Source organism: Schistocerca nitens, chromosome 1, assembly GCF_023898315.1.
Source record: "Schistocerca nitens isolate TAMUIC-IGC-003100 chromosome 1, iqSchNite1.1, whole genome shotgun sequence".
Lineage (NCBI taxonomy): Eukaryota > Metazoa > Arthropoda > Insecta > Orthoptera > Acrididae > Schistocerca > Schistocerca nitens.
Window position 1 is genome coordinate 621,846,480 of NC_064614.1, and position 13,530 is coordinate 621,860,009.

The 13,530-nt window shown below is 49.8% G+C and overlaps 1 protein-coding gene across 1 annotated transcript in view; it reads left to right on the forward strand.

Annotated features, from left to right (window-relative positions):
* The first annotated feature begins 792 nt into the window (after positions 1 to 792).
* Positions 793 to 13,530, forward strand: part of LOC126257510 (myosin-I heavy chain) — an 829,484-nt gene continuing 816,746 nt past the window's right edge. Inside the window, exon 1 of the mRNA XM_049955569.1 lies at positions 793 to 971. Within this exon, the coding sequence (XP_049811526.1) occupies positions 950 to 971 (22 nt within the window). The 5' untranslated portion in view covers positions 793 to 949. The remainder of the gene's footprint in view (positions 972 to 13,530) is intronic.

A 13,530-nucleotide genomic window follows, 5' to 3' on the forward strand; every position in this document is an offset into this window, starting at 1 on the left:
CAGCTGCAATGAGCATATTGATTCTGCATTTTATTTTTAATGTTGGATGCTTTGCATATGCTCTTAATTTATATTTTTCTGAATATTTTTATTTAAATTACAGGAGGTGCGATTTACCTACAGGATGAGTTATTACATTTACCTCCTGTTGTGAAGACGAGCAGCTTTAAAAGTCAAACGTAAACAACAACAAGATGAAAAGTATACCGAATAGGAATAAGATTAGTATAACTTTTCTTAGGTATTTTACTTTCGTAATCTGAGTAAAGACGATATTACTGATATGTTTCTAATCGATGAACAACAGCCACGGACAGCCCTCAAAGATGAAATGTCTATTTTACTATGTAATTCTTATATCACATTATTCATTTACTAGCAGTCTTACAGAATAAGTTAATAATGCCAGTTTAATTTCTATTTTTTTCTAATGGGACATATGCGAAATTATACGACACACATGTATAGTCCCTGCAAGCCATCATTGAATTTTTTTGAGCTAAGTATAAGCTCTTTTGATTGAACATCAGTAGATCATTGACGCATAAACCATTTGTTACGACATTGTCCTCAGTTGTATGGCTCGGTTATGAATCTGGCCCCTAACAGCTGTTTTATCTTGAACCTGGCTGATCGCGCGGAATTGGTCCATTGTGCCTTGCCCTGCACCGGCAGTGTTTAGCTGCACTGCCGCGAGGGGCGCGCGAATGTGCGTGACGTCACGTCGAGTGGTTGGCGACTCCGCCGCCAGGAGTGCGCCGCTGTTAGTGTGTTGCCGGCCGGCAAGGGGAACGGTCGCGAGTGTCGCTCGATCAGTGTGCGCGCGGAGTGGTTCGTTCGGCGTCGCGCGCCTTAGCACTGGGTCTCACCTGGTTGGATGGCGAACAGCGCGTAGCGAGCGCTGTCGGTTGTCTGCACAGCGAGCGACCTGCCCGACCCGCTAGGCACCATGGCGGGCGTGCAGTTGCAAGGTAAGCTCGGGGTGGAGGAGGGTGCGGTCCCCACTGCCGCCACGCCTCGCAGCCCGTGCGGGGTTGCAAGCGCTGCTGCTGCTACTGCAGCGGGCCTGGCCGCTGCTTGTCAACAAAGCGTTCGGCAGCAGCGGCAGTTCTGTTGCGTGCTCTGTCAGATGGTTTCTTCGCCAGCCCGTGAAGTGTTTATAACACACGGTACCGTTACTCACTTCTCATGGCATCAGTGCTGTTACTGCATTGTGCGAGGGGAGAAGTTGCGCTATCGATTGAAGCTTTACATACAACATAAAACTGGCTCTTCGCTTAAGTAATTGTGGTTGTACTCACAGATTCATTCGTGGAGGTTGTGTGCTCGTGTTAGCGTCGTTCTGTGATTTATTTTTTATTCTTATTTTATTTTTAATTTTTTTTAATAGTTGGAGGCACTCGTTTCATTGGGTCCTCGCATCAGTGACCAACATATTTTGCTTCCAGTGGCAAAAACTATGCCACCCGCCCAGGTATCCCTACATTTAGTATGGGAAGGAGCTTGTTAACATCGAGAGAACGTTTCATCAGCTGATGTGTCGCGACTCGGTTGAAATGATCGAGAATTAAACGGGGGGGGGGGGGCGGAGGCTGAGCATCGGTGGCGATGCGGGGGCGTGCCTGGCAGATGAGAGGCGCTATTGATTGCGCGCGCCGGCGCCGCGGTCGACTTGCAGCTGTCAGTCAGGATGCCGGCGGCCGAGGAGGCGAGGGCGGCCCGCGAACACAAGAGCGGCGCTGCTACAGCTGCCCGCCTCTGTCTGCGGCCGCTCAGCCCTCCCGGAGGGTGGGGGCCGTCGAGCCGGCGGCAGCAGCCTCTGCGGCGTGCGGGCGCAGCCAACGGCCGTCTGATGGCCTGCGTTGGGGCATTGGTTTGAGGCGATTCAGGAAAGAATTACGAGACTCTTTAAAGCCAGCAGCCACCCTTTTAAAATTTACTTATTTATTCAAGCCTTGTACCCTTCCTGCATCTACAAAATACCCCAAAAGCCACCATATGGTACACGGCGGAGAGTGCCTAGCAATTCTCTTTAGACTCGCAAATGGAGCGAGGGGAAAGTCTATATGCTTCCATACGTAACCTAATTTCTTTTACTTGTCTCCTCAGTCCATTCATGTAACGTATCTTGTTGCCAGTACAATCTTCCTGCTGTCAGCTAGCTGCAAGTGTCTGTTCTGCAAATTTTCTCAGTAGCGTTTCCCCGAGAAAAACGTCTTCCCTCTAGGGAGCCTCATTTGAGCTCACGATGCTTCTCCGTAATACTCGCGTGTTGATGGAAGCTACTGGTAACAAATCTAGCACCATGCCTTCTAAACTGCTTCGATCTCTTCCTCTAATCCCCCCTGGTGGCGATCCCAAGCACTCGAGCAATACTCAAGAATGGGTAGAATTCTCCCAATAAACCGAAGTCGACCATTTCCTTCCCTATTACCGTCATTAAGTACTCGGTCCATTTCATATCACTATGCGACGTTACCCCTGGATATTTAATCGCCGTGACTGTGTTAAGTAGCACATCCCCAATACTGTATTCGAACATTATCTGATTGTTTCTTCCACTCATCCACATTAACTTACATTTTTCTAATTGTAGAGCAAGCTGGCATTCACGAGATCGAATAAAAATTCTCTTCAGGTCATCCTGCATCCTATTTAGTCACTCAACGGCAACATTTTCCCACACACTACGTCGCCAGCAGAGAGTCGCAAATTGCTGCTCACCCTATCGATCAGATCATTTGTGTACATAGAGAACAAGAACGGTCCTATCGCACATCTCTAGGTCTGTGATGAACACTCGTCGTCGAGGACGGCGTAGAGGCTTTCTATTACGTTTAGAAGTTTTTCGAGGCACTCACTTAGCTGGGAAACTATTCCGTGTGTTCGGACCTTTCGTTACCATTGTTCCAAGCTTATGTGACTACCAGATGAGTACACCTATTTAAATGTTTGATATTTTATTATTATTTGTTTATCAGGTTCCGTGGAGCCAAAATTGGAAGTTCTTGGAGCGAGTCAGTATATAGTTTTCTGAATGTTAATTAGATAAACTCAGAAACGAAAGAAATCATAGTATTACAAAAAACTGAGACCCAAGATCAGAAGGAAGGGTTTAGACTAATATCTCTAAGAAGGCGTAACTGGCAAAGCATAATACGTGAAAAAGATGGTGATGGCGATGGAACATGAAACATCCTGAAAGCTTGAGAATAAACTACTACTAGGGTTCCAAAAGCAAACATTTCAACTTAGATTGGAAGACTCGGTGCTTATCACTCAGTTTTGTCAATTCTTCTGGAAGACAAAATTAGACCTGCTGAATAGCACCCAAGTTTCTGTAAAATGCTTTACCAAGTGTTATCGTAGTGCAAATCGTTTTTCTGTCTAGTGTTCACTGAATGAATATTGCAGTTTCTGCCGAGTGAGTAAATATGTACACACATGACAAAGTTAGAATTGTGGGCAACTTGCGCACTCACCAAGAACATTCTTAGTTCAGAAATGGACGGTCATGCAGATCTGCAATGTCAGTTCGGCGAGGGAATGTAATAGAAATGATAAAAAAATTTAACAGTCACTCTAAGAAAGACACTATCTCGCGATAAACTACCTTAATAACTTGAACTGCCTTTCATTGTAGAAACTGCGAATATCCCCCGCCTTACATCTATTCCGTACAACTGGCGCAGATAAAATTAGAATATTAGGCAAATTTAAGGTGATACCAGCTCCACAAGCAGTCGTTCGTTCTGCTCACCATTCATGAACGAACTTGGAAAAGCTTTAACATAACGCACAATAGAAACTATCCCGTGTCACGCGCGTCACAATAATTCACAGTGAAGATGAAGGTAAGTTTGTGTACTCAGCGTTAAACGTTACAGTTACGATCAAAAACATTCTGTGGCGAGTTTTACAGCAAATACTTCTTACAGTGATCTACATATAAAAATTCTGATTCTAAGAGCATGTTACTGTTGCCCACCGAATTATTAAGTGCAAACGACAACAATAGCGCAGAAAAATTGATGTTACAGGCAAACAAAAGCAGCTCTTTTCCAGCGCGTAAACAATGTGCCTTCAGTGAAAAAGAGTACGCAATACCATTATGCACGTTACCCTTCGCTACACAAGATACACTATGTGATCAAAAGTATTCGGACACCTGGCTGAAAATAGCTTACAAGTTCGTGGCGATCTCCATCGGTAATGCTGGAATTCAATTTGTTGGTCCACCCTTAGCCTTGATGACAGCTTCCACTCTCGCAAGCATAAGTTCAATCAGGTGCTGGAAGGTTTCTTGGAGAATGGCAGCCCATTCTTCACGGAGTGCTGCGCTGAGGAGAGATACCGATGTCGGCCGAGGAGGCCTGGGACGAAGTCGGCGTTCCAGAACATCCCAAAGGTGTTCTATAGGATTCAGGTCAGGACTCTGTGCAGGCCAGTCCATTACAGGGACGTTATTGTCGTGTAACCACTCCGCCACAGGCCGTGCATTACGAACAGGTGCTCGATCGTGTTGAAAGATGCAGTCGCCATCCCCGAACTGCTCTTCAACAATGGGAAGCAAGAAGGTGCTTAAAACTTCAATGTAGGCTTGTGCTGTGATAGTGCCACGCGAAACAACAAGGGGTACAACCCTCCTCCATGAAAAACACGACCACACGATAACACCACCGCCTCCGAATTTGACAGTTGGCACTGCACACGCTGGCAGATGACGTTCACCGGGCATTCGCCATACCCACACCCTGCCATCGGATCGCCACATTGTGTACCGTTAATTGTCACTCCACACAACGTTTTTCCACTGTTCAATCGTCCAATGTTGCCTCCTTACACCAAGCGAGGCGTCGTTTGGCATTTACCGACGTGATGTGTGGCTTACGAGCTCGACCATGAAATCCAAGTTTTGTCACCTCCCGCCTTACTGTCTAGTACTTACAGTGGATCGTGATGCAGTTTCCAATTCCTGTGTGATGGTCTGGATAGAAGTCTACCTATTATGCATTACGACCCTCTTCAACTGTCGGCGGTCTCTGTCAGTCAACAGGTGAGGTCGGCCTGTACGCTTTTGTGCTGTACTTGTCTCTTCACGTTTCCACTTCATTATCACATCGGAAACAGTGGACCTGGGGATGTTTAGGAGTGTGGAAATCTCGCACACAGACGTATGACACAAGTGGCACCGAATCACCTGACCACGATCGCAGTCCGTGAGTTCTGCGGAGCGCCCCATTCTGCCCTCTCGCGATGTCTAATGACTACTGAGATCGCTGATACGGAGTACTTGGCAGTAGGTGGCAGCACACTGCACCTAGTATGAAAAATGTATGTTTTTGGGGGTGTCCGGATACTTTAGATCACATAGTGTAGGGGTGTATGTTATACTAGCAAATGCCTTGGTCATCTTGAAGGTAACAGCGATCCAGAATTTGAGAATAAATGGAAACTAAAATAGTCTTTGATCACATGTGTTGTGTGACGCCCTTAGGTTAGTTAGGTTTAAGTAGTTCTAAGTTCTAGGGGACTGATGACCATAGATGTTAAGTCCCATAGTGCTCAGAGCCATTTTTTTGATCACAAATTTGTTTTATTCAGTTCAATAACTGGGTTCTGCACCCATATAAATTCCCCGCAAACCACCGTACGGTGCATGGCGGATGGTACCTTATTCTACTCCACTCATTTCCTCTCCTGTTCCACTCGCAAATAGAGTAAGGGAAAAACGACTGTTTAATAGTCTCCGTATGGGCCCTTATTTCACGCACCTTATCTTCATGGTCCTTTCGCGAAATATACGTTGGCGGCAGTAGAATCGTCGTGTAGTCGGTCTCAAATGCCGATTCTCTGAGTTTACGCAATAGTGCAGCGCAGAAAGAGCATGTCATCCCTCCAGGCACTCCCATTTGAGTTCACGAAGCATCTCCGTCTTTCCTGCGTGCTGATCGAACTTATAGGTAACAAGTCTAGCAGCACGCCTTTGAACTGCTTCGATGTGTTCCTATAGTACAACCCGGTGAGGATCCCAAACACTAGAAAAGTTCTCAAAAACGGGTCCAACTAGCGTTCTCTACGTCGTCTCCTTCGTGATGCGCTACACTTTCCCAAAATTCTTCCAACAAAACGAAGTCGAGCATTCCTCTTCCCTACTATCAAGCAGAAGCTCTTATTCAATTTAATTTTACTTTGCAACGTTGCGCCTAGATACGCTTTTTCAGTCGAAGTGACTGTGTCAAGCTTTAAGTTACTACTGCTGCATTCGGAAGTTACGGAACTGTTTTTCCCACTCATCCGTATTAACTTACATTTTTCTATATTTAGAGCAAGCTATCATTCATCACATCAGCTAGATATTGTGTCTGAGTCATCTTGTATATTCTCCCAGTCACTCAACGACGACACGATCTTGTGCACCACAGCAATATCAGCAAACAAGCGTAAAGAGCTGCCCGCCCTTTCTGCCAGATTATTTATGTATATAGAAAATGACGACTCTCCTACCACACTTCCCCCCTGCGGGTTCGGGGGTTAGAATAGCCCCGCGGTATTCCTGCCTGTCGTAAGAGGCGACTAAAAGGAGTCTCAAATGTTTCGGCCTTATGTGATGGTCCCCTCTCGGGTTTGACCTCCATCTTTCTAAATTATTCCGAAGAGCGAGCCAATTGGGGAAGGGCGCCTTACATGGTGCACTGTATCCGTCGTGCATTGAGACCTTTAGCCGGCTTTTTCGTCGTTGCAATGGTGTCCCGCTCGTTTTCCATCTCTTGGGCGAGGATACGTCCCTGGGTGCGATTACCACGCTGCACTCTGCAGTGTCGCTTTTAACTGCGACGACGACCTTGGACATTTTTGCACCTAAGATCCAGCACGGTAGCCAGTCCGTTGTGGTGGGGCCGCCATGTACCCTGTTGGTTGTAGCCCCCTGACAACACAGGGATCGCTCTACTGATGCCTGCGCCGTTAACTCCCCACGTATGCCAAGGAGTAGATGCCCATCTCCCTGGGGCATCAGGACTCCCTGCAATGGCCATCCTGCCAGGTGGCTATTGCTGCGGCTGGGTGGCGCCCGTGGGGAGGGCCCTTGGTCGGAGTAGGTGGCATGATGGCGGATGACCCGCAATGAAGCGTGGTACATCATCTCTCGCTGGCGGCCAGCCACCAGCAGTCTCTAAGCGTTCGAGGGCTCATTTTAAAGCTAACGTTTATGACCCCAAATCGTTCCCATCCCTGGCCACACCATGGGAGGAACGAAAGGCAATGAATGACAGTGACGTGTATTCGCCCAGGTATCTCGTCTGTACCAGAGCTGATGGTGACTTGTTTCTATCCGTGAAGCCTCAGTTCTTTGTAGAGCATTTAGAGGACAAGTTTGGGGAGGTGGAGGGCTTGTCCAAAATGCGCTCTGGGTCAGTTTTGATAAAAACGGCATCCTCTGCCCAGTCACGCAGGTTACTTGCTTGTGACAAGTTGGGGGATGTTAACGTTACCATCACCCGACATAAGAGTTTAAATATGGTCCAGGGTATTATTTTCCATCGGGACCTACTTTTGCAGTCTGATGACGAGCTGCGCGCCTATTTAGAGCGCCGAGGTGTACATTTCGTCCGGCGCGTTCATCGGGGTCCGAGGGACAATCAGGTAGCTACCGGTGCCTTCATCTTGGCCTTCGAAGGTGATACATTACCAGAGAAGGTCAAGGTGATGGTCTACCGATGTGACGTCAAACCCTATATCCCTCCCCCGATGTGGTGCTTTAAATGCTGGAAGTTCGGTCACATGTCCTCTCGCTGTACTTCTAGCCTCACATGTCGAGATTGAGGACGCCCATCTCATCCCGATACTCCATGTGCTCCACCTCCCGTCTGTGTCAACTGTGGAGAGCCTCAATCCCGTTGCTCGCCGGACTGCAGTATCTTACAGAAAGAACGCAAAATCATGGAATATAAGACCCTGGACCGACTGACCTACACTGAGGCTAAGCGGAAATTTGAACGGCTACATCCCGTGCGCATGATGTCATCTTATGCCTCCACTGTCACTCCTGCTCCAGCTCCTTCAGCTGCAAGACATACAGTCAGCTCTCAGAGTCAGAGGACCTCACCTGCCCCCTTGACGATGGGGGCCCCTTCTCTCGCTGTTGCTCCCACACCATCTACCTCGGGAGCAGCACCCACTAAACCACTGGGGACACCAGTCCCCACTTCTAAGCCGAAGAAGCGTAAGTCTTCTTCGGCTTCTCTCGCTCGGAAGGGATCCCTTGGGTCACTCCCTTCCCAGGTTCCTACCAGCGGCACAGCAGACACCAACCAGTGGCTGAAGAAGCCACAGGTCGCTGGTCGACGGGCTTCGCGATCCTCTTCGGTCCCGGAGACTGACTCCAATAAGCCCTCTCAACAACGGCAACCAAAGGAACAGCGAGAGAAAACGACTTTGAAGACCCGTAAGACCAAGACACCTGCGGTGGCACCTACTCCATCGCTACCTAAAAGCTCTGCGTCTGAGGATGAGGTGGAGGTCCTTGCGTCCGCTGAGGACCTCGATCTCGCCGGTCCCTCAGACGCAATGGATAGCACTTGCACGGGTGCTCCATCGGAGGCAGCAGGTGACCCAGCGGCGTAATCTGCCTTCCCAGTCCCGTCACGCCTTTCTCCGCCATGGACAAAACCATCCTCCAGTGGAACTGCAGCGGTTTCTTCCACCATCTAGCTGAGCTCCGCCAACTTAGCAGCCTTCACCCTTTCTTCTGCATTGCCCTTCAGGAAACTTGGTTTCCAGCTATGCGAACCCCCGCCCTCCGTGGCCATCGGGGTTATTATAAGAACCGGGCAGCATATGAAAGGGTGTCTGGTGGCGTCTGCCTCTATGTCCTTCACACTCTGCACAGCGAATCTGTCCTTCTCCAAACACCTTTAGAGGCTGTCGTTGTTCGGGTGAGGACGCCACAGGCTGTTACCGTCTGCAGTCTTTACCTTCCACCGGATGGTGATGTCTCGCAGCATGTCCTGGCTGCGCTGATAGCCCAATTGCCGCCACCTTTCTTGCTATTGGGCGACTTCAACGCCCATAACCCTCTGTGGGGTGGGTCAGTGGCAACAGGTCGAGGCGCCACCGTTGGGCATTTATTGTCGCAGCTCGTTCTCTCGATTTTAAATGATGGTGCCTTCACACACTTCAGTGTGGCGCATGGCACATACTCCGCCATTGACCTTTCAATCTGTAGCCCTAGCCTCTTACCGTCTGTCCAATGGAGTGTGCATGACGACCTGTGTGGTAGTGACCACTTTCCGATCTTTCTGTCACTACCACAGCGTCACTCTTCTGGGCGCCCTAGCAGATGGGCTATGAATAAGGCTGACTGGGACTTGTTCTCCTCCACTGCCGCTATTGAGCCTCTCTCTAATGATGACATTGATGCGGTGGTTCAATCGGTCACCACCGGCATCGTTACTGCCGCCGAATCTGCCATTCCCCGTTCCTCTGGTTCCCCTCGGCCGCGAACTGTGCCTTGGTGGTCGCCTGAGATCGCTGTAGCGATTAAAGATCGCCGGCGGGCGCTACAGCGTCACAAGCGACATCCCTGCATTGAACACCTCATCACCTTCAAATGGCTGCGTGCGCGGGCCCGCCGCCTTATCCGCCAAAGCAAGCAGGAGTGCTGGGAGCGGAATGTGTCCACCATTGGCCTCCATGTCTCTCCATCGCAGGTCTGGGCCAAGATCCGACGCCTCTATGGCTATCGGACCCCTGTCAGCGTCCCTGCGCTCTCACTGAATGGAGCAGTTTGTACAGACTCCGACGAAATTGCCAACAGCTTGGCTGAGCATTTTGCTCTTAGTTCCGCTTCTTCCAATTACCCACTGGCCTTCCGCTCCATTAAAGAGCGGATGGAACGTCGGAGCCTTTCGTTTCGCACCCACCACCCAGAATCTTACAATGATCCATTCATTGAGTGGAAATTTCGCAGTGCCCTAGCCGCTTGCCCTGATACCGCTCCTGGGCCAGATGGCATCCCCTGTCAGATGCTGAAACACCTTTCAGTGGACTGCCAGCGGGGCCTCCTCGATCTTTACAACCGTCTTTGGGTCGAGGGGAGTTTCCGTCGCAATGGCGGGAAAGCATTGTCATCCCCGTTTTGAAACCTGGAAAGAGCCCTCTGGAGGTGGACAGCTACCGTCCCATTAGCCTCACCAACGTTCTTTGCAAGTTGCTTGAACGGATGGTGAGCCGGCGCTTGAATTGGGTACTGGAGTCTCGGGGCCTTCTGGCTCCGTCTCAGGGTGGGTTCCGTAAAGGCCGCTCCGCCACCGACAATCTGGTGAGCCTGGAGTCGGCCATCCGTACTGCCTTTGCCCGCCGTCAGCACCTGGTCGCTGTCTTTTTCGACATGCGGAAGGCGTACGATACGACATGGCGTCATCACATCCTTTCTACGCTTCATGGATGGGGTCTTCGGGATCCTCTGCCGCTTTTTATCCGCAATTTTCTGTCGTATCGTACCTTCCGCGTGCAAGTCGCGGCCTCATATAGTTCCTCCCACGTCCAGGAGAATGGTGTGCCACAGGGTTCTGTTTTAAGTGTCTGCCTGTTTTTAATAGCCATTAACGGGCTCGCTGCGGCCGTGGGCAATTCTGTCTCCGCTTCCCTGTATGCTGACGACTTCTGCCTTTACTATTGCTCTATTGGCATTGCAGCTGCTGAACGTCAGCTACAGGGCGCAATCCGCAAGGCGCAGTCTTGGGCTGTAGCGCGTGGCTTTCAGTTTTCGGCTGCCAAAACCCGCGTTATGCATTTCTGCCGGCGCCGAACGGTCCATCCTGCGCCGCGGCTTTATCTTGACGGCGAACTTCTTGCTGTGGTGGAGACCCACAGGTTTTTGGGTGTACTTTTTGATGCCCGGTTGACTTGGCTGCCTCATATTCGGCATCTTAAACAGGCGTGTTGGCGGCATCTCAATGCTCTGCGATGCTTGAGCCACACCAGCTGGGGCGCCGACCGATCTACCTTGTTACGGCTCTACCAGGCGTTAATCCAGTCCCGTCTGGATTATGGGAGCCTGGCTTATGGCTCCGCATCCCCATCTGCGTTGCGGGTACTGGACCCAATACTACACAGCGGGATACGACTTGCCACTGGTGCCTTCCGCACCAGCCCTGTGGACAGCGTACTAGTGGAGTTAGGTGTCCCTCCACTGCGGTTACGGCGCCAACGTTTGCTGGCCGCTTATGCTGCCCATGTTTTTAGCTTGCCCGGGCATCCAAACTATCGTCTCCTGTTCCCGCAATCGGTCGTCCATCTACCAGAACGTCGGCCCCGGGCTGGTTGTACGATCGCGGTCCGCGTCAAAGAGCTTCTCTCCGGGCTTAGGGTTTTCACTGTTCCACCTCCTTTCCGGGCCACTTTGCGTACTCCCCCATGGTGTGTTCCTCGCCCTTGCCTTCGGCTCGACTTGGCACTGGGCCCGAAGGACTCCGTCCCTCCAGAGGCCTTCCGCCGCCGCTTTTATTCCATCCTGGCCACGTATCAGGGCTCTGGCATTGTTTACACTGACGGTTCGATGGTTGCTGGTCGTGTCGGGTATGCGCTAACTCTAGGGGACCATTCCGAACAACGTTCCTTGCAGGATGGCTGCAGCGTTTACACTGCTGAGCTGGTTGCCATCTTTCGTGCCCTAGAGTATATCCGCTCCTGCTCAGGTGAGTCCGTCATCTGTAGCGATTCCCTGAGCGGTTTACGAGCTCTCGACCAGTGTTTCCCTCGTTCTCGTCTGGTGATGGCTATCCATGAGTCCCTGCATACTCTTGCCCGTTGCGGCCGTTCTGTGGTCTTTGTGTGGATCCCCGGTCATGACGGTATCCCGGGCAATGAACATGTTGACCGCCTGGCCAAACAGGCCACCAGTGAACCCATCCTGGACATTGGCCTCCCGGAGACTGATTTGCGGGCACTATTACGCCGCAAAGTTCTATCGTTTTGGGACACTGAATGGCGCAATCTGCCCACACCCAACAAACTATGTCCAATCAAGGCGACGACGACTGTGTGGCGGTCGTCCATGCGGGTCTCCCGCCAGGAGTCTGTTGTCCTCTGCCGGCTGCGCATTGGGCACACTCGGCTGACGCACGGCCACTTATTGCGCCGTGAGGACGCACCTCTGTGTCGCTGCGGCTCCGTTTTATCTGTGGTCCACATTTTATTAGTGTCCGCTTTTAGCTGTGCACAGGCAGACGTTCGCACAGCCTGACACGCTTCCTGCCCTTTTAACAGATGACCCTACTTTGGCTGGCTTAGTTTTACGTTTTATTCGGGCAGGGGTTTTTTATCATTTAATCTGAGTGTTTCTGTTTTTTTAGTGTTGATTCTGGCTTTTGGCCTCCGATTTTAACCTGAGTTTTTAATGTGTTCTCGGTGGTTGGCTTTTCCTTTTTTTTTTTTTTTGTTCCTATGGTCGGCCAACCACCGTCACACTCTGTGTGATTTTAGTTCGTCTTGTCTGGTCTTTATCTACGTTTCTCTTGTTCTGTGTCGTCTGTGCTCTATTCTGTTCATCGTTTTTATTCTCTGTGGGTGTTTTTAGGATTTGGAAAAAGGGACCGATGACCGTAGCAGTCTGGTCCCTTTAATCCCCCAAACCAACCAACCTACCACACTTCCCTGGGGCACTTCTGACGATACACTAATCTGTTATGAACACTCGCTGTCGAGGACAACGTACTGGATTTTATCGCTTAAGAAGTCATCTCATATCTGGGAAGCTAAATCGTATGCTCAGATCTTCGCCAACAGTCTTTAGTGGGGCGTCGTGTCAGATGCCTTTCGGAAATCTAGGGATATGGGATCTGCCTTCTGCCCTTCAGCCATAGTTCGCAGGTGATTTCTAAATCTGTGCTGATTTGTGGCCAGGAGCTTTTCTGCGTCGAGGAAATTTTGTATATTTGAACTCAGAATGTGTTCAAGAATTGTGCAGCAAACCGATGTCAACGGTATTGATCTGTAACTAAGTGATCTTTATGATCATCATCAGCTGATCTAGAAAAGAATGCGCATATTTAAGAGTGAGAGCGTTGCCCTTAGTTATAACAGAATAATGAATAGCGTTGGTTCACACTGTGTGAGAAGCATTTAACAAATAACAAACCTGTTCTCTTAAACGTAGTAAAAGAAGCAGGTAAAATTTATAGCCATGACTGGCATCGTCACAAATATAAACAAACAGGCTAATCTGTGATGGCCCGTGTGCAGGTCCGCCTTAGCACACTGTGGTGACTGCTGCAACACGAACAGCTGAGGTGGCTTGGCCATTTAAACTGTAAGCACGGTTTACAATGGCGTGTTACAAAGCACTCTTTTTAATTTTGTTGCCTGAAAGTGGCCGCGAATTGTCTGAGATAGTCCCACAAACGTGTGGGTAAGCAAGAGGCTGATACATTGTAGCCTATTAAATGGACGCGAACGGTTTAAGACATTAACGCAGTGTGTGCAGGATAAAACTAAATGCGGACCTTTCTATCTGTGAAGAACGAAAAC